The sequence below is a fragment of the Solanum lycopersicum genome, chromosome 3 (assembly GCF_036512215.1).
Source record: "Solanum lycopersicum chromosome 3, SLM_r2.1".
Classification (NCBI taxonomy): Eukaryota; Viridiplantae; Streptophyta; class Magnoliopsida; order Solanales; family Solanaceae; genus Solanum; species Solanum lycopersicum.
This window is the reverse complement of record NC_090802.1, coordinates 51,134,077-51,158,099: the sequence shown is the minus strand read 5'-3', so window position 1 is coordinate 51,158,099 and position 24,023 is coordinate 51,134,077. Positions and strand designations below refer to the sequence as shown.

The window sequence follows — 24,023 nt, the reverse complement described above, 5'->3', positions numbered from 1 at the left end:
GGGTTCTTTTACAAATCGGCCCATTGTGCACCAAATGAGTCGGTATTCATCGGGGGCGGGTCCTAACCTATGAATGTCAAACAGGTTCAAAGAGGAGATCGTCACTGTAGAGGTTCAATTTTTATGGTAGCAGAGAAAAAATGGCTGCTCAAGAGGAAGTTAAACAACTGGCAGAGTGCTCAGTCTCCAAGTTTGTTTCCTTTAACATCATCTTTACTTAACCCTTTATTTGTGACAAAGTAGACATTCTTTTTATCTCAAATTTTCTGATACTATAGGGCACAATATTTTTTCGCATGTTAAGAAATTAGAAAACGAATTTTAGGTTCTCCTTTCAAACAATTGATCAAAATTATGTGGATGCCAATTTTTTTTTCTTTCATGTTGAGGATGTCAAATCAGGGGAAAATGGGTTACAATTTCATCACTCGATTTTCAATCTTTATCATCTCAAAAGTTTACTTGAGAATCTAAACGATAAGTAAATATTGAACATTTAATTTTTGGTACGCAGACTAAATTATTCTGGGATTATCCCACCTCGGAGTTGGTATTAAATAATCCCAAGTTGGATTGGGTAAAGTGGGATATCCCATAGTTAAATCTGGGATAAAATTAGTAGTGCATTTGGTTGATGGTATAGGTTTCACCGTATCCCGTGTACCAAACGACCCGTTAAGCCAAAATTGCAATACCTTTCAATGAAGTTGATATGAAGTCGAGGACTTTTTTCTTCTTCTGCTTTGAAAGGGGAAATGGGGGAGAGATTACAAACCCTGGCGTGCAGGTAGACAATCAACCGAGCTTCTAAGATTTCCAAGTCTAGTATTGAAATACCAGTAAAAGCAAAATAATTAAGCAACTTTTTTTAAGTGGTTCAAACCTTAGTGGACAGAATCATCCTGTATGGGAAATTTTGAGGGTGTCTCAAAGGTAGTGTCTTGTTTTCTGACCTTTTAGAATTAACGGACTGGAATCTTGCTTACTTTGGGGGTGATATAGTATTACAGAGGCATTGAGTTATTCCCTTGTATCCCTTTTCCCTTGTTTGTCTGTCAAAAAGATTTGATCTATTTCCTTGTGTGGAATTTTTGTTTTCCAACGGTAAACAAATATAAACTAAAGTATTTTCATGTGACTCTTCACTTTTTGATACTGCGAACCTTTGAAGTTCACTTGTTTTAGGCAAACAATTTACTCTTAGTAACTGTGCGAGTGAAAGCAGGTCATGTTTGATAGAGTGGAGGTAGTACCAAGTACCAACTATAAATGTTTTTGTTCAATATGAAGATTGGAACAATGTTGAAGGCAAGGGCGAGAATAATGGTGTCAGTATGATATGTAGTGCCACACCCCTTTCATTGCCTTTCTAGTTCCTGTTAGGGTCATCATGCCATGTACCACATATGATAGCAGTATCGTACAAGTGAAATGTGAATAGGAAAGTTATGAGAAACCAGTATGATGGATGATATTTATCCACACCTCATTTGGTCGAATATTGGCATTGATTATATTCATAGTCTTCAAAAATTGCTATTTGGTTTTTTCTATTTTTAAATTGTGTACATCTTTTCTTTTCTATCTGGTGTATGTTCTTTGCTAATAAACTTTCATGAGCTTCTGTTCACACTGTATAAAATGACTCACTTTCATATTGTCATTTGAAGTATTTCTTCTTTGATTGAATTCAGTGTTTCTATTTCGTCTTGAGTCTTCAGACTACTTCAAGCTACAACAGTCACGTTCTTCTACCTTTCTCATTTTTAAGTATTCTTAAGCCCTGAACTAATAGCAACAACTATCCCTCAATTCTAAACAATTTGGGTTGGCTTTATGAAAACTCAGTGACAATATTTTTCGTTTAAACTAATCTCATGCCAACATTTTTTTTGATAACATTTTACAAAAAAGATATAACATAAGTACTAGAAATTCTCTAGTCCAGAACATATCTAAGATCTTTCAGGCCTTAGGAGCTTGTGTGATGATTTTTTCTCCTAGGTAAATTTTTTGAATAAAAAGGGTAACAAATTGGAATATATTTGATCTCCATGAGCACTGCAGCTGTGACGTCACGTAATTTCTCATTCGTATCATGCAGAATTAAGTTCCTCTGTCATGGCATTCCCAAAATCAACAATGGAAAATTTAATGTTCATGAATGTCTTTATGTATCTATTATGCGGAGAAGTTGAAATTCATGCTTCTAATACATTTGTCTTTTTTTTTTCTTGAGATGGGTATTAAAGCTTAAACTTGCAGATGGTAGGAAAGATTGAAATAGTTATCTTATTGTGGGTTCTGAAAACGAATGTTTTTCCTCTACTAATGCTTTGAGCTTATCTCCTGGCAATCAGGCAATTCACGGGATACTGCAAATTGTGAATGTGATGTTTGTATCTGTCGTGAGAGAAATAGAATTCGTGCTATACTTTGTTCTAATGAACTTGGTATAATCATGATTGCTTGTATATGGGTCATTAGCATGTCTTTATTTATTTCTAGTTCGAAGCTTCTGATATTTAAATTACTGCAGTGCTCTGGGGACATGGGTTTTCTCTGTAGCTGGTGCCCTGCTTGCGATTCCAGTGGGTATTAAACGGAAATCTTTGGCACCCCTTGTATTCTTTGGCACAACTGGTACGATGCTAGACATAATTATGGGTATCAGTGCTTGTGAAAGGGAGCATGCAGAACGGCAAATGAAGCTTTTGGAAGAAGCACAAGGATCTGTAGCTGTTGATACCTTGACTGATGCAGCAACTGAACATTGATGGCATTCAGGTCGCTCTGGATTTTGTCTTCAACTAATAGCTGAGGTTCATGACTTCATGTAGCATTTTGAGTACTGTTGGCCTTCAGTTTCTGCTTTACTTGGCTTGTAACTTGGATATTATCATGAGCAGAAAAGAAGGCAAATAATGTGTGGGGTGATTGCACTTGTGATGTGGCTTCAGAAGTCAGAACTATCTTTTTTCTGCTTCTAAAAAGCTTTCTATTAGTAAACCATGTAGATAAGTCCAAAATAACTCCAATAACTTCGCCTTAATCCCAAATAAATAGAGTCACCGGCTATATAAATCCTCACTGAATTTGTCACTTTATCTGAGCCTATCGCAAACTCATATCACGCAACAAATAGTTTTTTTTTTCTTCTATTAGCATATATGTAGTTGACGGGACTAAAATACTTCTGACGGAGAATAGGCACTACAACAAAAACTACTTTTGGAGGCATTAAATACTGACACTAATAAAGATTGCTAAAGCCTGTACCGGCATTAGTTAAATGTCATTAGAATCAATGTCACTAAAGACTTTAAGGACATATACAAAGATTGACAATTGCCGCTTATTTTTAGCGGCAATTAAGAAATAAATGTCACTAATGGTCATTTTTGTTCTAAAAATACATATTTAGCGGCAATTAAGAAATAAATGTCACTAATGGTCATTTTTGTTCTAAAAATACATATTTAGCGGCAATTAAGAATTAAATGTCACTAATGGTCATTTTTGTTGTAGTGAGGTGAAGTAACCATAGTAGTGTACTACATCACAATGATATTTTTCTTTTACATGATGCGGGTCTTGCTTGGGTAAAACATAGCACCTGAGACCATCTCCAATTCACTTCTATTTTACGCTACATTCTTTATATTTGGAGAGTAAAATTAAGAATGTATATTCTAACCCATCTTTTTATCACTCTCTATTCTTCAAATATAGAAAGGTGAAACTACTATTCACACTCTCTATTTTACTTTTTGACTATTTTATTATTATTTCTATTACTTTATAATTAACAAATTATTTTACATCTAATGTCATTAATTAAATATTTAATATTCATACTTTTTTAAAATGTAATATAATATTATAAAAAATATATTATTTAATATATAGTACTTTCATCCCGAATTAATAATATTTTTTTTTAAATTTTCATCAATGATATAACTTAATTTTATTATTAATTTTCACTATAAATAATAAATACAATTAAAATGATAATATGAAAATTTTAATTAAAAAATAAAATACATAATATGATAATTTAAATACAACATAATAATACAATGCATAACATTATAATTTAAATACAAGATAAAATACAATACATAACATAATAATTAATTCGGAATTAATGAAGCAAGAATCATGCCGAAAAGATGTTGAACGTGCATTCAGAGTTTTATGATCAAGTTTTGCATTTATTATAGGATCGTCACATTTTTTAGGAAATGAAGTGCTACATGAATTGTAACTACATGTATTATACTGCACAATATGATAATTGATGATAAATATGATTTTTAATGCACCAACTCAAGATATCGTAGAGGTTCTAACTTCAATGACGGAAATGGTGGTAGATGAAAATCTTCGATTTGAACAATTTTTAGCTATACATAGAAATTTTTTTTAATGACGATAATGCTCATTTTGAACTTTGTATGCATTAATAGAACATTTATAGAAGCAACGTAATAATTTCAAAAATTGAGTGCTTATGTAATTTTATTTCAATCTTATTAGAATTTGTCCATAAATTTTATATTATATCATATTCTCTTGAAATTTATGTTATTTAAAAATTTAGAATAAAACATCATTTTATATTAAATAAAAAAAATTGAAAAAGTAAAATGTTATATCGCATGAAAATTATATAACATAATCATTAGGAAAAGAAATAAGGAATTTATATTATGAAATAAGAAAATAAGAATGAAATCGAAATAATAATATTGAAGAGAAAAACAATTCCTTTAAAAAATTTCCTCTGTAGAGAGTAAAATAGAAAATTGGATTGAAGATTTTCTGAAGAAAATAGAGAACTCTATATTTGGAAAGTAAAATAGAAGGTAGGATTGGAGATGCCCCAAATACAACAGAAACGAAACCGCCCAGCTCAACCCAACCGTTCCTCCCCTGGAGAACACATTGCTTAAAATCAATTTCGTCTATAGAAGAAGTATCCTTTAGACAAAACGAACTATGCAGAAGCATTTGTAGGAATATTATTCAAGATGGTATATTCTTTACTCAAGGAGTCCAGAACAAAAAATGATAAGTTTATGAAAAACACATGAATTATTCAGAGAACATTGATATTTGAAACATTTATAGATAAAAAGAACTCCTATACTTGATTGACATCAGATAAAAAGGATGGCAGAGAAAAAGAGATCATCTCGTACCTCCCACATTCACAATCTCTTGTTGCATTAATAGTAACTTTAAATTTCAAAGGACTGTTATCCTCCTGTTGCAGTAGCAACTTCAACAAAATCAACCAAATCAAATAGAAATTTGGTCTTGCATCAAATTTATTTTTTTCTTTCAATTCCTTACCCTCATTGGTGCGTGATGTGTCGGTGAATGAAACACCTTCCCCACCAACACTATGTTTAATTACTGTACTTTCTGCCGTGCCCTTCCTTCGGCAGACCAAATTTGAAGCATGATTGGTTCCATCCTTCAACCTTTGGTAACAAGAGAACACTTCTTCTGCTCTGATGTTTCCAAACAACACTTCAGCTGCCTGGTTTTTAACAAGAAGTGGAACATACATTGAATCATCCCACACATATAGCTGCAAAATTGAAATAGTATCAAAAAGTTTCCAGATAAACAACGATAAACTAACAAATAATCGGTTAGGTGCACCTTATGGAACTTAAGATAATTTCTGCTCTGAAAGTAAATATCTCACACGCCCATCATTATAGTTGAGTGATCGCAATGTCAATGAGTTCGGAAAATATCTTGATACTAGTGTCAACTAGAGTTGTGAAGATATAGTACCAACATAGACGTAAAAATGTCAGGTGCCAAATCCCATGGCTTGGAATGAAAAATGCAATATAAGTAGTAACGGTGACGGAGTTTTCTGGAGCTAATTTACAAGAAAAAGAATGTTACCAGTTGGAAGAAAAACTATTACCATGAAAGGTCGATATATCATGCTCACTGCATGAAGGTGATTGGAGCTCTCCTGACAATAGAGTAATGAGGCATTTTTAATACTGTCTGAACTGTTGAAACCACAATGATTTCGCAGTTACTAAATGTTAATAGACATATTATAGCAATATACATATGGAAAGAGGACTGGTTCTGCTTTTCCTCTTACCTAGATTCATCACTCAAAGGAGTACCGCATAAATGGCAGCCAGCAGTAATCAGATCATCAGCCACATTGCAATCTGAGTGTACATACAGCCTCTTGCTAATGAACATGCTTTCAACATCAGATTCAGGAAGATGTCTCCAGGTAATTGGCAGAAATAATTCACCAACAGATGCATATATGGTTGCCTTGCAGGAATCAGGAAGATCAGATAAATATTTAAGAGAGATGCAATCCTGAGATTTCGTCTCTTCATGCACTTTCCAATTAATAGATACCTGCTTTCATTGCAAATCCGTGAGGCCAACATTCATTATTATATGTCATAAAGTAAGTCAATTGACAAATACCCTTTTAACTGGAGTCATTTGACAACAGATGTGAAGTAAGACACGGGTATGCTCTTTTCACTATCACATGGATACCAATCAATCTTGAAATACTATTTTTGAAAATCAGTAATAAGCAATAAAAGCCATAGCTTTCTTCCATCAAACAATGATAGAGTACTGAGACCTTATTTTGACAAATAACATATCCTCTTTACCGGTAAAAGTTGGTGGTTTTAATTTCAGCACAACTGGGACAAATTATCGTATTGCATCTTCTACAGAAATAACCCAGCAAGGTCTTAAATATTAAACTCAAACCCTAAACTTGAACTTTGTAAAGAAAATTATCAAAACTGAAATTTCTATTATTTCTTAGGAAAATACAATAATGATTGAGGGTAAAATAGGAGCAACAAATTTAAAAAACTTTTTTATCAAATCATTGCTTTTAGTGGTCACAGTAAAGGCATGGAAGTTTCTACTAGAGGAGTTTTAAGATGATTCTCAAACTATAGGGGAGATCCATTTAGTTCCAGTAAACTAGAGCGGAGGTCCAAGTATTCACATAAAGTTTAATTCATTAACTAAATCTGCTTGTCAAATTTTTTTGTTTTCTATAGTATCAGAAAACAATTCATTAATTAAATAAGAACGAAAGACACTTATAAGTTGGTGCAAAACTGTTCCTAGCAGGTGCAACAGTGCACTAGGATATCCAAATCTTAAGAACTATAACTCTTCGGCTTGAGCTAAGTGGGGTGGGGTTTGATCTGATAACGCAGCTTGAAATACATAACTGAGGACAAGAAGTCTACAAATAAATCATTTTGCAACATAAATACATCAAAATTTGGACTTCATCAACTGTGGAAACTAATTAAGAGAAGAATTGAAACCTCCTACATCTCAGCCATGTAATTGGGCATGGGGAAGTAAGAAATTTGAGAAGGAGAAAAGAGTGCTTGATCAATGGACTCCTAGTCTCTACTCACGTCTATGCAATTTCAAACTTACAACAGCAGTTCCAAGAGAAAGAGGATATATACTTGATGGTTTTTCAATTCAACACCAGCTCCCTGCTGCAGCAATGTAACAATTTTCTGAAGCTTATCCTTTGATGCCGCACCAATTCGACAGCTGTGCAACAGATTATTCACACCTGCAAAGACGTTAAGTCAATATCTTAGCCAAGGTCAGGAGCAGACTGGTCTAATTTCAGCCGAACTACAGATATTGAAAAAAACACTAAACAAAAAGTATAAACCTTATGAGATCTTTTTGATCCCATTCTTATATTTCGCTTATTTATGCTAGTGAAGAACTCAAATTGAGACAAAATATGAAGTTTTTAAGTACGTAAGTATCATCAGAGCAGAAATTAATTTATTTCAGCCTCTCATGACAAGTGAAACATGGATAAATCAAATTTGCTGTCCTACATGTTTTGGTGGTGCCACATGGGAGTCGAAGACTAATTTTTCAAACCTCCCTAGAAGTATAGCAATCGGCGGCAACCTTACTACAAGAGGAGTCTGATTCGCACTCAACAATTATTTGGTTGAACTATATAAAACTTTAGATTAATCTATTTGGAGAAAGGCTAATGATAAAGCTGCATATAAGTTTTTTCATTTCATGTTCGTAAGAAAGATAACATTAGCTAATAGATAAGCTTCCTGTTACTACAGTCTCCAGATTGAGGGTGTGATTTCCCAAGATTACACATTTACGGTTGATGAGAAGTTTGCAAGAGGTTAAAAGTAGCTGATTAGAGAAATAAATTTCTTTATTGAGTATTTTTTATGGCTGAAAGCATGTTTTATTATGGATTTTTCTTGTTAAATTTCAACCTTTGTTTCCAGAAAACTCCCTTTTCTAGAACTGCTGATTAGACAAGGACGGATCCATTCTCTGAGTAACTGAACCCAACACCTTGAGGTTATGCTATTCTCAGTCTAATAAGAATTGGGCACTTATGAGCATTGTTATCATTTTTAACAAGTTTACAATTTACATGCACATCACATCAAGGTACAGCAAAAGAGAAAGAATAAAGGAAAAAAGGTTTTAATGTAATTAATAATTAGCATGTTGGTCAACTGCACTCTAACATGCAAGCAACAAAAGTTCATTGGCATATCACATTGTAAATGGATTCCAAAGAGGTTTAACGGAAAAAGGAAAAAAGTGCACTTCTTTATCATCTGCAAGAAAGGAAGAGAGAGGGCAAACAAAGATTTTCAATATCAAGTATTATATCATTAAGATAGAAATGGTGTTCAAACTGAAAGATATCTTAGGAGAAACTGGTGTCGATTTATGTTTGTTTCATCAGTTTGTAACTGAATATACTAGCCTCCTGAAGGTTAATTTAGTCACATCACCCAATTATCCAGAGAAGATTATACATATTTGGCATCTAAACATGCAGTCTTCTTGGGCTTTGTCCCCTGGAAATTAGTAAATGCTAGGCAGACATTACGGACTTCTTTTTCAATTCTAGTCACCCTTTACAACAATTGATCCAGTCATGTATTCCTGATACTCCAAAGCTTGATCATATCTACCAAAGATAATGTATCGAAGAAACTTATGAGTTGTAGAGAGAGAGAGAGAGAGAAAGAGAGAAGAGAGTACCTTTAGAAGCAATTGACTTGTATGAATGGACTATACATTGCAAAGTTGAACAATGTACAGTTCTAGCCTCAATTAGTCCACTAACTCTTGTAATCTTAACATCTGAAATTGAAAAAGCTATATGCATTATCTGAAGATTGGAGCAACATCATTATTTGAAAACTAAAGTTTAGAACACACAAATTTACATATTCAAGAGTTTTTAACAATGCTGATTAATAGGTTAACCTGATCAACAACACAAGCATAACAGATTCCATAGAAGTGAGACGCAGGGAGGATGAGACAGCTATATGAGATAATGAATTTAATAAGTCTTTTGAATCAATGACTGATCAGTGAGCACTATTACACCACAAACAAATTATATGCTGCATATTATGTTTGAGAAGCTATTTACATATAAACTCAAACTGAAACTTGTTATTTTCCATGGGGTCTTGGAACATCAACAAGAAATAGACAAATGAAAAGAGAAGACAACAAGAAAGTTCAATAATTTCAAAGTCACCAGTCATATATGCTTTGTCCCAATTTATGTGGCACAATTGGAATTTCGAGGGTAAATCAAGTTTTTCTTTGACTGGAATAGTTTAATAATCTCCTAAATATTTTAAACTGTTAATCATTGTTATGTATAGTACTCTTTTTACATAGTTAACAAATATACAAATTTTATTTCAAAAAAACTTAAGGTTTGTATGTCTGAAGTCACGGTCAAAATTAGAAGTTTGAATCTCGAAATTCAACTCTGCCATATAAATCGGGACAAAGGGAGTATTAGTAAAGAAAACCTGCATATTGCTCGTTCACACTTATAAGATCTTATGATTTAGTTTCTGAATTTAAATGCCATCTGTGTTCCTGTTTGATGTTCATATGTTGAGTTATAGAATATGCATCCCACATAAGGCATTCTCACAATTTTAGAATTAAACTATAAATATACTGCATTGAAATATTTTAAAACTATAACATTTCACAGCTCATGATAAACGAAAAAAAATAACATAACCGTCGATAAATATTTCAATTCCCCCCAAAAAAAAGTTTACTTTGAAGCAAAATGATATCTCCAGCAACCAATGTGGATGCCAATTGCTTGTTCCATATTGTAACAGGAAAAAAAGGACGAGTATCGTCAGCCACCTGTATGTCGGTCCTTATGACCTCTGCTCCACCTTTTCCCCATAGCTTGTACTGCAAAATTATATATATATATATATATGCTGAACTGAAAGTATCTAATTAAGCCATTAAATACAGAGAGAAAGAGAGAGTACCTGAATTGGGGTGATATTGTGAACAAAAACGAGGAGTTGAACGTACTCGTCGATGTGAGCTGCTGCTTTAGAGAGATCGATTAGAGGACCATAACACACTATTGCCGCCATTTTCTTTCTTCTCTTCTGGTTTTGCTCATGTTTTCTTTCTTCTTCTCTTTTGGGCTCTTCATGACCCGATTTTCATTATTCCCAGCCCGCTACTTCATATGGGTTGGGTTACGATTGAGGGTTGTAGGCCCATTGGAAAACTTATTAGATTTTCATGTGTCCGACACTCCAGGTACGTTCAGATGCATGTATCTCGAGATCTTTAAAGTTAAAATTATTTATGCTTTATTTTATATACATTGTGTCAAAGTGGACTTACATGTAATTATATCGTATACGTACAAATAAATGTATCTAATGTGTATGATTCGTGTGTATGTAACATCTCCCTTCCTATCTCGCTCGTCTTTCATACATGTATCTAGGTGTATCTTTCTTAATATATTGTAGAAAATTCTTAATTAGTGGTGATATATATATATATATATATATATATATATTCCAATGAAATTTAGAAAAACTATCTAATTGGACATAAATGCATACCATGTTTACTAATCTACTCTATACTTCAAATAATTACATATCCACTATTTTAATGATGTACCGAATCGGAGTCAGATATATTGAAATGTCGTTAAAATCTATAGCAATATTTGAGCTAATGATAATTATTTAATATCAATAAAAACTTTAATAACTCTTTGTAATGTACATTTTTGTTACTTTTAAAAAAAAAAATTATTTTAGTTAGAGTTAAAAACTAATATAACGTTCAATGAAGTTTTAAACCAAGTATTATAGGACTAGACTACAAGACTATGTTACAAGGAAAACATGAGAGTTGAGACTTTTTTTAAGAAAATATTAGATATAATAATAAGGAGCGAGCCTGATGCTTTTAGTGGATTGAACTGATCATTTTATGGCTCGTTCAAATGAAAATATAATCGAAGGAGGATAAAATATAATATTTGGTTTTATATTGAAATTATTATATTCTATTTAGTCAAATAAGATTGATTTGAAATAGTATTGCTGCCATTTAAATTCTCTTTATCAGGAGGTTTTTGATTAAGGATCGATCATTGTACGAAATAAGTGAATTGTTTCAAAATCCTTTCTCTTATAGAAAAACGACAAAGTATATATTGAGTACTACTTATAATGCGAGTAACTACATATATAATTGAAATTATTTAACCATATATATGTAGACCGCTCATAATTTGTATCCACCTTAACTGTTAAACCTAATTAATCCTCTCAACAACAACTAATTCTGATGATAAATTACAGCTAAGAATTGATTCAATATTGAATGGGAGAAAGACAGGAGAACTAGACATAATTAAATCCACTTAATTAATACTTATCGAGGATATAATAACCCTAGACTGTTACTAGGTTATGTTGTCAAGCGTTATTTAATTTCTCTTATCAGAGCAATATTATTAGTAATTCTGTTACTGTCATATTCTACAATTTTACTAAAAAATGTATACACATCACCCCTCTCAAATTCACTAGTTGAATTATACCATATATATTATTATTGTGATTTTTGAAGTAGTTACTTAACGCAATTAGGATCATAAATAGTAACAGTTGTAAAACAAATAAAATATGCCCAAATTTATACAATATTAGTTAATTAATGATCGATCCGACTCCTCTCCATTTCTCTTCATTCCATTTTTCTCAAGTTTCTCTTCATTCCATTTTTCTCAAGTTCCTATTTGAATTAATGACACATGTCATAGATTAAAATAAATGGTTAAGATTTAATTTTTCAAAGTAAATCTCTAACCATGATTTAGTTAATAAATATATTATATATCAAGTATCAAAATTATTATAATCTCACAATCTTAGCAAAGAAGTATGAAACTATAATTAACCTACCGTATGTACTGATATTACTGTGATAAGATTGTGAGATTATAATAATTTTGATACTTGAAATATAATATATTTATTAACTAAATCATGGTTAGAGGTTTACTTTGAAAAATTAAATCTTAACCATTTTATTTTAACCTATGACATGTGTCATTAATTCAAATAGGAACTTAAAGAAAATGGAGCGAAGAGAAATGGAGAGGAGCCGGATCTCCATTAATGACTACGCTTACCTACATTAAAATAATTATTATTATTAAAAAAAAAAAAAAAAACTATAGCAATTGTGGGAGTTGCTACTTGCTAGGGACTAAGAGCTTCAAAAACTGGAAACACTCAATAGAGTGAATTAGTTTTGCGATGCTGCTTCTTCGCTTTGGCTTTTGCTCTCTAACAAAACCCACCATATCTTCTTCTGCAAAAAATGAGTTCGATATTACACGAATAACAATCATCGTTATATAAATTGTAACGTCTGTAGTTGTTAGAATCACTACATTTTATACATGAACTTTGTGGTGGGATCACCAAATTAAACCTATTACTCGAAATGTTCATGTTGAAGACAATATTGTATAATGATGTTAGGTATATTGATAGCCTAATGTAAAGATTTATGAACGTTTATTTATAAGAGGTTGATCGTAATTAGAATCCTCGATGGACAAGGAGTTGTTTCCCTGTCCAAATATATTTGGACTCACTAGAACTTTCTTGGACATTCTTTCTTTATAATTGTATGTATTATTTAGGAGACAAATTATATAAATTATTCTACCCTAAAGTGAATATACTACTACATATCAATGCTTTGGCAAAAAAAATTTCATGGAAAATTTCTCAGACAATTTCTTTTCTGTAGCACATTTTTCAAAAATAAGGAAAAGAACTTCTTAAACGAAAATAAAAAAATCAAGTTCTACAAGTAATATTCTATGCGTCTTCTCAACCGGTCAAAACCCCCAAATCCCAACACCTTTAACCAGCCCACTCCCCATCCCTCCCTCCCTCTCCCCTCTTATAGTTTTTTTTTTTTTATGATTTCATATGAGTACTCTTAAAATAATCTCTTTTTCTCAATTATCAAACATAAAAAAAATAGATAAAAATCCAACTGATTTTTGGAAAAATATTTTTCATGAAAAATATTCTCCATGAAATAAAGTAAAATGTAGCACTCCTAAAATAAGAAAATACTCCTTCTGTTTCTATTTGGTTGTTCATTTTAGAAATGACAGACACATCAAGATATCAATTATTATCATAGGGTAATTATAATTTTAACCTTAACTTAAAAGATTATGTAATTCTCCAAATATAATAAACATATTTTCTGGTCTCAAAAAGTATGCATTACAACTTAATAGTACTAAAAATTTTCTAGAATTAAATAAGGACATATTAGGAAAAAAATTGTTATCCTTTCTTGATTTGTTAAAATGAACAAGAAAATAGAGATAGATATAAAAGAAAATATGGACAAATAAATAGAAACAGTAGGAGTAAATATTATTAGAATACGCGAGCTATACAAGATCTTATTACTTTTATTCGGAAAAAGAGGTCGGCCTCATATTTTATGAAGTGTTTCACAACTTTTGTGTTTCTTCGGCACGCATGGAACTTAACCCCTGAGTAAAATCTCTAAATAGTTACATTTTGCATGTATTTTCATTTGGGGATCAAGAGGCTGGGGACAGTGACAATAATAAGGAAAAAGAGATAACAACATAAGAATGTGCTTATATATAAATAACAAAAGAAAATTGATTTGGTGATACCTATGACATAATGTACTATCAGAACTTTAACGTCAAGAGCATTTTCAGCAGATAACAAAAAAAAAATTATAATAGCCTAGTTTGTGCGTCTAAAAAGCCCATCCACTCACTTCTTTCCTGAAAACGAAACACCACATTGCGCCACAAAATTTTATACGCATGATGAACCATACCACTTGAAAAAAGACAATTTTTCTTTCATCCACTTTCATCTGTACAAACATAGCTCCAAATCTGACTCTTCCAGTAGCAGAATACACCTTGTTTTAACTATATTTGATTTACCAAGTTGACAGCAACGATAAACAACCTTATAGAGCTTGCATCTCGAGGTTAGTTTGATTGACCCCATTTGCAGAGGATGGTCCGGATTCTCGGTTGTCGGCAGCAGCACTCATCTCCTGAACAGGTGGAGGGTTAACTATTGTCATTTGCATGGCAACATTATCTGACAGACGACTCTTCATCTCCCGGTGCTCCTGGCACAAGGCACACCAGTGCAGGCAGCAATGCACCATGCAGGGATCGCAGGGCGAATTCTGCATAATAAAAAATTAGCATATAACACGAGGTACAATCTGACACAAAAGCTTGTTACTCTGCATATTTGCAATATCAGCTGTAGATACGAAATCTGTGTCGTGGCCTAGCTGTGAACTCAGGAAGAATTGATGAGGAGCCAGATTTCATTTTCTCACTCGAAACACATTAATCAATAAAATACTTTAAAAGTTCATTTTAGAACACCACAAAAAATTGCAGTTCGTTTTGAGAGTTGAGACGGTACAAGTCCAACGCCAATAATAATAATAAAAAATTGGTCCAGAGCCACCTACAAAAGTTATCAACATGAAATTTGGCTAGAAGAGGTTCTTTTTTTGTTATGGTGTTATATAAATAACTGTCGATCAAATTAATCAAGGACAAGAGTCCTGAAATTGAAGCCAGGTATGCATATGATACAGGAAAAAATGACTACCTTGAGATGATACTTCTTCTGCAGTGACTGACGAACCAGACCAGTGTATATGCCACACATCCACCAACTAAATAATAAACCTTCACAGATGAGGAATGACGTCCTTGGATCAATACCATGAAATGCTGCTGTTGCAGCTGCAACAGCAATTCCACCCTCAACGAAAATGGCATGACAAACGCAAGGAGTAGACCAAGGAGTATCATCGTCTCTTAGGCGCTCAACATTCTGCCCAAATAAGACACATGGACAGAAAAGTCCTCTCCAGCCTATACAGGTAATCAACAATTAGTGTTAGAAGAAGCATGACACATAAACTGACGCAAAATGCATGCCTCATAGATCATAATCAAGAATATGAAGCAAATATTTATTGAGAGATGCTAGGAATGCCAGAAATCAAGCCCAACAAAATAGTAAACGACCACATCACTAGCTTAACAGAAAACAGATTTTTTTGCAGATTAAAAGGGTATCCAACCACTACTTGAAGATTAATTTCACTTTACTACAAAGAGTAAGGTCATCCAGCTTGTATAGTTTCAAATCTATTTCAGATGAATTAATCAAAAGATAAACAATTAGCAGCTTTAGCCCTAGAGTTCATCTTTAAGACCAGTTTAATGTGCTAACAAAAACCATGTTGGTCATCAAGATCAATGCACACATACTGTCGTCGAGCGAAAACGCCAGCCACTTACAAGACAGACAGACAAACTAACCACACTTGGTCAGCCAAAAACCTAATAGGATCTGGAGATTTAAGTCTCAGAAAGACAACCTCTATATTTCTTTTTTCCCTAATAATGGTGTTGGCTGAGTCCGCTTTCACGCTCCTTGATCATTCCACTGTGTACCTGCTAGCTCCCACCAGCACAAGTACGAGGTAATAACTCTTATCCACTATAAAGAAATATTTTTTGTTTATGCTAGGTTGGTCATCCATGATCCATCAACGTAGGATGCTTTTTGCACCGGGCTGCCTTTTGACCCACCACACAATTGACCACTAGAACATAGCCACCGACTTAAATAACAACCTTTGTTTTAGTTAACAAAATAAAAACATGACATGAAAGTGTAATGAAGCTACAGATGATGAATCAAGGCAAACAATACTAGTTGTTTATAGATATTGTGAATCCTGAGTTTCCACAGTTTTCTGTAGCAGAAAAGTATTAATTGTTGCAGTGTTGCTTACAAAAAGAAATAACTCCAACTTAAAAAAATGCACTATAAACACTAAAAAGCGAATTGATGCAAATACGTATTGCAGATAAATTAAAAGATCAAAAAGATTAACACTTCCAAAGTTGTATCACATAATGACAGTTTTTCAGATACCATTCATTATCTGTCACAAAGCCATTTCAAGCCTCAGGAATAGTGCAACAACTATATAATAATCAGCACTGGAGAAGACAGCCAATTATTTATAGGGCAATGCTAAGTACAAAAAAAAAGAACTTACAGCTATCTTTGTCCTCTGCACATCCAAAAATCCCAGTTGTCCAAGGCTCGTCTGCAGGAGGCTCAAAACTCTCAGGCAAAGGTTGTCCACACTCATTGCACTTCCGACCAGTTAACTGCCCAATCAAGCGGATGAGACATGACATTAGCAATAGAAAGCAAGATAAAGGAGGATGAAACAACAGTACAAGTAACACTAATTATCTTATGGAGAAGTTTGTAAAGGCAGCCAATAAAGTCTGCCAATATTTCACTAAAATCAGCTAACCCAGCCGATTTGCAAGATATTCGCAAAACTACAAAGAAATTTGTCTGAATGCTCCCTTACGCAGAATAGCTGTCTATAGCTTAGCAGCAAGCATCCTCCTGTTCATGATGCATATTACACAATATAATCTGACACAACTTACGAATATATGCATGAAATTGAATTACAACTTACAAAGGGGTTAAAATAATTAAAAACTGTATGAAATCGAATTACTCGCAGTGCATCTCTCCTGATCTTAACAAGAGGAATTCTCAGTTTTGTTTTAGCCAGCAAATGGATGCTATTCAGTATAAAAAAACTACTACTCTCAGCTGCAAATCAAGGAGCTGGGAGACCAGCTGTCCTAGGAACATACTATGGAAAACAAAGGCACCCAAAGCAGCTTGCTTTGGCGGTTAGCAGGAGAGGGCTTGTCTAACCCAAGAAGCATCAAGATGAGCTTACTCACTTGGCGCTAGGTACTTTTTTTACGTGGAGATTCATCGGAAACCAGCAACTATCTCCTCCTTCATTGCAAATTCAATTGGCAGATTTGGTTTTTCCTCTTGAATATTTTTTGGAGTTTCCTTATATGATGCCCAAGATATGACTTACTGGCACTGAGAAAGGATTGAGAAGGAAAGCAGCAAACTTTGAATATTATCCAGGATTGAGAAGGAAAGCAGCAAACTTTGAATATTATCCATTATGAATCATATCACATATGGACCATATAATTGGAGAAGGAAGAGCAAATAATATGAGGAAATGATGCGACATTCTTCTTTTGAGAAGTATAGATATCTACAAACCCTGTATTCATGGTGTAGACACACTACGCTGGACAACACAGCATTCTTATAGATTTTTGGAAGCTATGATGCTCTAACTATTAAGATAAACCCGATGCTCCCTTTTGTACCTTTTTAGTACCTCCTTGTCACTCTTTTGTACCTTACTCCATAAAAAAGTTTGCTTGAAGATACAATAGCAACTAAGTCAAAACATATAGCAGTGCTAAAGGCACAAGGCACAAAAGAGTGACAAGGTCCTTGGTACTTAAGTGAAAAGCGAGGAGTAAATAGCAAAATTCACAACATTAAAAAGTACCAACCATATATATTAATTCAGTACTATAATGATCAAACTGAAATAACATACTCCCTTTATTTCAATCTGTTTGTCCGGTTTTGACTTGACACAGAGAGTAACAAAGTAAAGAGGACTTCTGAATCTTGTGGTATTAAACTAAAGAAATATACAATATACCAAAATGTCATTAATCTCGTGGTCTTAAACATACATTTCATGTGAAAAATTAAAATTTTTTAAAGAGTTGTCAAAAAAAGAAAGACATTTTCTCAAACGGACTAAAAAGGAAAGTAAGACAAACAAATTGATACATTGCCCTTTCTCGGACCCTACTAACATGGGATGCTTTATACACTAGACTGCCTTTTTTTCATATTAATCCAACTCCTAGATTCAAGAACCAAATGCTTCTCGTCGAGATCTACATGACATGTTGTTATTTGAAGCTCATACATTTATGAAGCAATAAGTCTTCACTTCGCATCACTTCCTCGCTTGAATGACTTCATCTATGAAGCACTTCAAACACCGAAGAAGTAGCTTTCTACAACACTGATCTGTAGTTTGAATTCTGTTCTGATACAACTAAAGCACATGAACAGAAAGGATGGCTGGAATGTGATACACGATAAGATATTTGGAATATCTTAAATGGTCAACCAAGTATTAGGAGTATCCAACAAAACTCTCTTTTTTAAGGACAACTAGGGGTGGCAATCGGACGGGTCAAAATGGGTCACGACCAGTGGTGAACCTACCTTGGTCCAAGGGGTGTTAAGCGACACCCCTTTGTCGGAAAATTATGTTGTATATAGTGGTTAAATTCTATTTTTATAAATACAAATACAGAAATTGACCCCTCTTGAAACAAATTGAAGGTTTAGTCTGTTAGTTAGGGGCTTACAAACAGTATATGAGGTCGTGTGTTCAAGCCCTACTGCAACATACAGGTTACAGACCCCAACCCAACCCAAATTTGCTCGAGTCAAAATGGATCATAACCCAACCCATCCAATTTTTATCAAGTTTTCATGGTTTTTAAAGATTTAAGTGCCTAATAAAATTATTATTTTTCTTTAATATGACTATATGTAAAGTATCAAATTTTTTAAAGAAGTCTCTTAAAAATATTTTGACAAGCTTCCACATTACTCAATTTGGGCTACATAATGGAGCAACATATGTACAAAATCCTGGTCCTGTTGACACCAAGTCCTATCAAAGTTGTAAGTTGGTTTGATCTTTCTAAGCACACAATTTGATACATTGGGAAAATGACACTAACACTACTAATTGAAGTGTTTGTTCTGTGTCTTCTAAAATAGTGGTAAGATATGCCTATATTCTACCCTACCCTACCCTACTTTGTGGGATTGCATTGGGTTTGATGTTGTTGTTCTAGGTCTTACAATTGAATTTGTCTAAATACCACAATTAAATAGAAATGTAGCTCTATTAAAGTTATTATAGATGATTCCAAAACTTTTGATGCCTATAAATAATTCTAAACCTCCGCAAAGAAATTCTTCATCATCTATAATGAGCCTAATGTTAAACTGCAGATCTGGTCATATCAGATAAAGTAGGATAAAAATACAAGCAAAGTTCGCAGCAAGAACACTTTGTGTGAACCTATATGCTCCAACCTTGATGCGCAGGTTTATCAAATACTTCTGCCTGTGGGCTGCATTAGACTGTCAGGTGGATCAGTTCAAGAGTGAGCAAGCTAGCTAATTAGAAAAAAATTTACAAATCAATGTTTACCAAAGACTCAAAATGCAACCAGAGGATCATGCTACCAGATCAATCACCAAAAATACCTGAGTGTTGATCACTTCAATCTAACTCAATTAGCTACACCGGACACAGTAGCTAAGTCCGAAATGTATGACTATATAACACGACTCAAAAATAGATCAAAATTCTACATCAACCGACAATAGGATTTCGATAAAATTCAAAACAGATGATAGAGAGAACAAAACCTGAGGGACATCAATAGGCTGATTTAGCTCCCCTGGCTTAATGTCCTCGCGAGGCGCTTGATCTTTCGTCAATTTCACATACCTTGACGCATTTCCTCCTTCTGCCATCTGATCTGCAAAACTACACCACCGCCAACCACAAAAAAAAGAATAATCAAATTTCAGCAATCAAAATGAAGTCAAAAGAGAACTTATCTTAAAAATGAAGATTCAAATCATACCTTGTATCAATCGCAGAGTGAGGCAGATTCTTCGTGCCGTCGAGAGAGTGAGTCAGATGAGGTAAAAGCGTAACTGCTAAGTATTAAGAGAGAATGGCTGAGATTCGGTAGGGGCGGGATTACTTTATCTTGTTGTAGATCTTCCGGCGTTTATTACAACGCGAAAATCGCTCCTTTTGGGGACTCCTCCTATTTTGCTTGGTACGGCAGAAACGCCGACTCTTTTGCGTGTTTATTCATATTTTTAGCCAATTAGTTACTGCCACAGCTTGTACTTTTATAAGTTGTGTCACACTCCGGAGTTCTTTCTACTTTCTTTTTGCCACTTTATTTGTGAGAAAATATTTATTTATATTTTCCGTTAAAAATTTGACTCATCTATATTATTTTTATTTGAAAAAAGGTATAATCATATCATTTGTTGTTAATTGGAATAATATAGATAAATTAAATTTTTAACGAATGATATAGATGAACTTTTTTAAAGTTCGATGACATATTTAAACTTTTTTTTTAAAAATAATTTAATTAATGACGTGGACGATCATAATCGATCACGTATAAAATTATATATGTATATATATCGATTAGATAATTATATATTATATACATATGTATTTGTACATTCTAGCGAGAGAGATTTGGAAAGAGAGGAGAGAGGCTAGCGAGATTAGGAGAGGGAGGAAAGAGGCGAACGAGAGAACAATACTTTATATAATTCACATCTTGTTAGTATAATTCACGTGTTTTTATATAATTAAATAATATAAAGTCTAGGATTATACAAATATACTAAAACTCAAAATAACGAATTGATACAAACATAAATATATGAACTATTAATAATTGTACAAAATATATTATACAAATCTTAAAACTACACGTTTATACAAACTTTAAGAAATTATACACAAAAAGAATTGAATGTGCAACGTGTATTATGACAAAACTGAAAATCAAAGAAAATCATCGTCATATACAAATACAAACAATCCTTTACAAATACAAATCAAATAAATAATTATTATATGTAAATTATGCAAATAAGGTGAATTATACATATACAAACATGACTAATAATACAAATTTAAAGTCAACCCACATAATTAATGTATAGTATTAGTTACGAGTAGTAATTATAACAAAGTATAACTATGATGAATAATTAAGTAATATGCATTTGTTTAATCGCGTAATTTTCCCTTAGTTTAATGGTTAGGTAAAATTTTAGCAGACTCTATTTTCACTCACTAAGATGTTTGTGTAAATAGCTTTTTTTTTCAACATGATTTATAAATCAATCAAAGTAAAAGAACAATTCTATAAAAATGAACAACAAAATATAAAATTACATAAAATAAAATAAGATAATGTATAACTAACTAGACCGTTTTAATTCTAAAAAAAATAACAGTAATGTTATAAAAAAAAATCATTCAAAAGCCCAAACATTCTCTTTACGGATCTCCTCTTCTTTCTCGGGAGTATTTCATTCTTGATATCAAATTCTTTACGTACTTCTTCTGGTGTTTTCCCTTCAATCCTATCGGCAACTTCTTGACACATCATATACAATATCTCCTTATCGTTAAGAAAATTTGCAGCTAAGATCAGAGCATGCAAAATCGAGTGGTGTACCTTCACAAAAGCCTTGTCAAACTCTATCAATAGGTCTTTGGAGACGTCTTCCTCCGAGTGTTTCTTCCAGTATTCAATTATTTTGGCCATTGTTTTGCTATCGACATTAGGCAGGAGAATGACGTTTGAAACATAATCGTCCTCAACCATATTCTTGATAGTTTGTGAAGGAATATTGATTGTATTGAAGTGTTAACCTAATAATGGAATACATGGGAGATATATATAGGAGATACAGGAAGGAGTACTAATCCTAATAGGACTAGGTTTAAGGAGTACTAATCCTAATAGGACTAGGATTAGTACACAGTAAATACTAATATTATTTAATACTATTTATTTAATACTATCTATTATTATCCCCCCTCAAGCTGAGCTGAGCGGAAGCGAACGGAAGCTTGGAACTGAGGTAATCGTGCTGTCGGCTCGGGAGAGGCTTGGTGAGAATATCAGCCGGTTGTTCTTCAGTGGGTACATACTGCACAGTCATGGTGCCGGCCTGAACTTCATCGCAAACAAAGAGACAATCGGCATCAACATGCTTCATTCTGGTGTGCAGGACGGAATTCTTGGCCACACAGATGGTTGATTTGTTGTCACAATAGAGAGCAGGAACAGTGTGAGTGGCGCGGAGTTCGCGAAGAATATATGTGACCAACATGGTCTCAGCAGCGAGAAGAGCAAGGGCGCGGTATTCAGCTTCAGTCGAGGACCGAGAGACCTTGGGTTGTTTTTTTGTATACCAGGAGATCAGGTTCGGCCCCAAAAAAACAAGAAACCCCGATGTAGATTTTCTGTCATTTTTATCATTCGCCCAATCTGAATCTGAGAACCCCCGAAGCTCCAAGTCCCCGGGCCGAATGAGTAAACCACGACCAAGAGTGCCAAAAATGTACCTGAGAATGCGTTTTAGACAATGGTAATCATGTTCACTTGGTTGATGCATGCGCTGAGCAACTCGGTTGACAGCAAACTGGATGTCATGACGGGTAATGGCCAGATACTGTAGAGCCCCAATGAGGCTGCGTAAGTGGGTGATATCGGCAAAGGGGGTGTCGGCTCCATTCGTAGACGAAGAGACTGCCATCGGTGTTGGTTGACTGGTGCATTCTTTCAGTCCAGCTTTCTGCAACAGATCTCGAGCATATTTTGACTGATGAAGAAACAAGCCGCTGCCTGTCCGAGAAACCTCCATTCCCAGAAAATAATGTAATGGGCCAAGGTCCTTCATTTTGAAGGTAGTATGCATAGCTCGAGTGACATCCTGAATGAGAGTTGCAGTAGAGCCTGTAATAATGATATCATCTACATAGACAAGAAGAATGACTGTACCGTGTGCTGAATATCGAGTAAACAGACTCGTGTCGTGTACGCAACACGTGAAGCCGAGTCCCTGGAGGAACGTTTTCAGACGTGTGTACCAAGCACGGGGGGCTTTCTTGAGCCCATACAGAGACTTCTGGAGTTTGCAAACATGTTGAGGGAAGCGGGGATCAACATAGCCCGGTGATTGCGTCATGTAGATAGTTTCATAAAGCATGCCATGAAGAAAAGCATTGGAAACATCCAACTAATTGATGAGCCAATTGTTGCGCACGGCGAGTGACAGTACCAGGCGAATGGTTTCCTGCCGAATAACAGGACTGAATGTCTCGGAGTAATCACGCCCATACTCCTGATTGTAGCCTTTAGCAACCAAACGAGTCTTGTACCTGGAAATACTGCCATCTGCATTGTGTTTAATTTTGTACACCCATTTACAACCCACTGGGTGCCGCCCATGGGGCTTAGGTACAAGAACCCAAGTTTTCTGATCAGTCAAAGCCTTAAACTCGTCATCCATAGCATGACGCCAATAAGCATTTTTTGAGGCAACAGAGTAGGTTGTTGGTTCACTATCGGGAAGGGGTGTATTTGGTAGTATGGTAGTCTGAAAGGTTTTGGGTTTAAAGATACCGACTTTGCCACGGGTTAACATGGGATGAGTATTGGGGGTGGCACGGGCGGTGGTGATTCGGGGGTGGCCGGGAAGGACCCAAAACGGATCGGGCTGGAAATGTTGTGGGTATGGGGTGGTTCGGGTTAATTGTGAGTGTGGGTGGTGGTTGCGGGTGTATTGTGGGTGACGGTCGAAGGGGTGATGAAGGGTGGTTGGGTAGTGGGTGGAGGTGTGAGGGAAGGTGGTGAGGGACCCTGTGAGTATGTTGGAAAAAGGGGAAGGACGCCAATGAATGATGTATTTGTGGAGGAGGAAATAGACTCG

At 34.3% G+C, this 24,023-nt stretch overlaps 3 protein-coding genes across 12 annotated transcripts; 1 reads left to right on the top strand and 2 right to left on the bottom strand.

Annotated features, from left to right (window-relative positions):
* Positions 1-2,993, top strand: LOC101261003 (uncharacterized). The gene is made up of 2 exons (XM_004235116.5): positions 1-190; positions 2,540-2,993. Exons 1-2 carry the CDS (start codon positions 141-143, stop codon positions 2,775-2,777), a joined length of 288 nt encoding a protein of 95 aa, XP_004235164.1. The 5' UTR covers positions 1-140; the 3' UTR covers positions 2,778-2,993.
* Positions 2,994-5,015: 2,022 nt separating this feature from the next.
* Positions 5,016-10,564, bottom strand: LOC101260705 (uncharacterized). 10 transcript variants are annotated; one of them, XR_011220031.1, is made up of 8 exons: positions 10,392-10,564; positions 10,164-10,308; positions 9,109-9,210; positions 7,518-7,630; positions 6,143-6,417; positions 5,954-6,004; positions 5,677-5,791; positions 5,016-5,551 (listed from the first exon to the last, which is right to left on the bottom strand). XR_011220031.1 is itself a non-coding variant. In XM_010319858.4 (8 exons), exons 1-7 carry the CDS (start codon positions 10,500-10,502, stop codon positions 5,687-5,689), a joined length of 942 nt encoding a protein of 313 aa, XP_010318160.1. In that variant the 5' UTR covers positions 10,503-10,556; the 3' UTR covers positions 5,016-5,602; positions 5,677-5,686. The 10 variants fall into 10 exon arrangements, 8 of the variants coding, with proteins under 8 accessions (XP_010318160.1, XP_069151202.1, XP_010318158.2 ...); XR_011220030.1 differs by having other exon boundaries at positions 5,016-5,602; positions 10,392-10,554; XM_010319858.4 differs by having other exon boundaries at positions 5,016-5,602; positions 5,954-6,044; positions 10,392-10,556.
* A 3,503-nt stretch (positions 10,565-14,067) lies between these two features.
* LOC101260411 (cell number regulator 6) lies at positions 14,068-20,420 on the bottom strand. Its single transcript, XM_004235114.5, has 5 exons — positions 20,123-20,420; positions 19,902-20,022; positions 16,576-16,690; positions 15,105-15,373; positions 14,068-14,664 (listed from the first exon to the last, which is right to left on the bottom strand). The coding sequence occupies exons 2-5, from the start codon at positions 20,007-20,009 to the stop codon at positions 14,437-14,439; spliced, it is 720 nt and encodes a 239-aa protein (XP_004235162.1). The 5' UTR covers positions 20,010-20,022; positions 20,123-20,420; the 3' UTR covers positions 14,068-14,436.
* Positions 20,421-24,023: the final 3,603 nt, after the last annotated feature.

Excerpts from the sequence above, each read along its gene's own strand:
- LOC101261003 (XM_004235116.5), top strand. The coding sequence starts at position 141 with ATGGCTGCTCAAGAGGAAGTTAAACAACTGGCAGAGTGCTCAGTCTCC. Across the intron at positions 191-2,539 it reads GCAGAGTGCTCAGTCTCCAA|TGCTCTGGGGACATGGGTTT; the intron begins GTTTGTTTCCTT and ends AAATTACTGCAG.
- LOC101260705 (XM_010319856.4), bottom strand. The coding sequence starts at position 10,502 with ATGGCGGCAATAGTGTGTTATGGTCCTCTAATCGATCTCTCTAAAGCA. Across the intron at positions 10,309-10,391 it reads ACAATATCACCCCAATTCAG|TACAAGCTATGGGGAAAAGG; the intron begins GTACTCTCTCTT and ends ATAATTTTGCAG. Across the intron at positions 6,045-6,142 it reads CCTTTGAGTGATGAATCTAG|TTCAGACAGTATTAAAAATG; the intron begins GTAAGAGGAAAA and ends TGGTTTCAACAG.
- LOC101260411 (XM_004235114.5), bottom strand. The coding sequence starts at position 20,009 with ATGGCAGAAGGAGGAAATGCGTCAAGGTATGTGAAATTGACGAAAGAT. Across the intron at positions 16,691-19,901 it reads AGCCTATTGATGTCCCTCAG|TTAACTGGTCGGAAGTGCAA; the intron begins GTTTTGTTCTCT and ends TTGATTGGGCAG. Across the intron at positions 15,374-16,575 it reads TGCAGAGGACAAAGATAGCT|GCTGGAGAGGACTTTTCTGT; the intron begins GTAAGTTCTTTT and ends TTACCTGTATAG.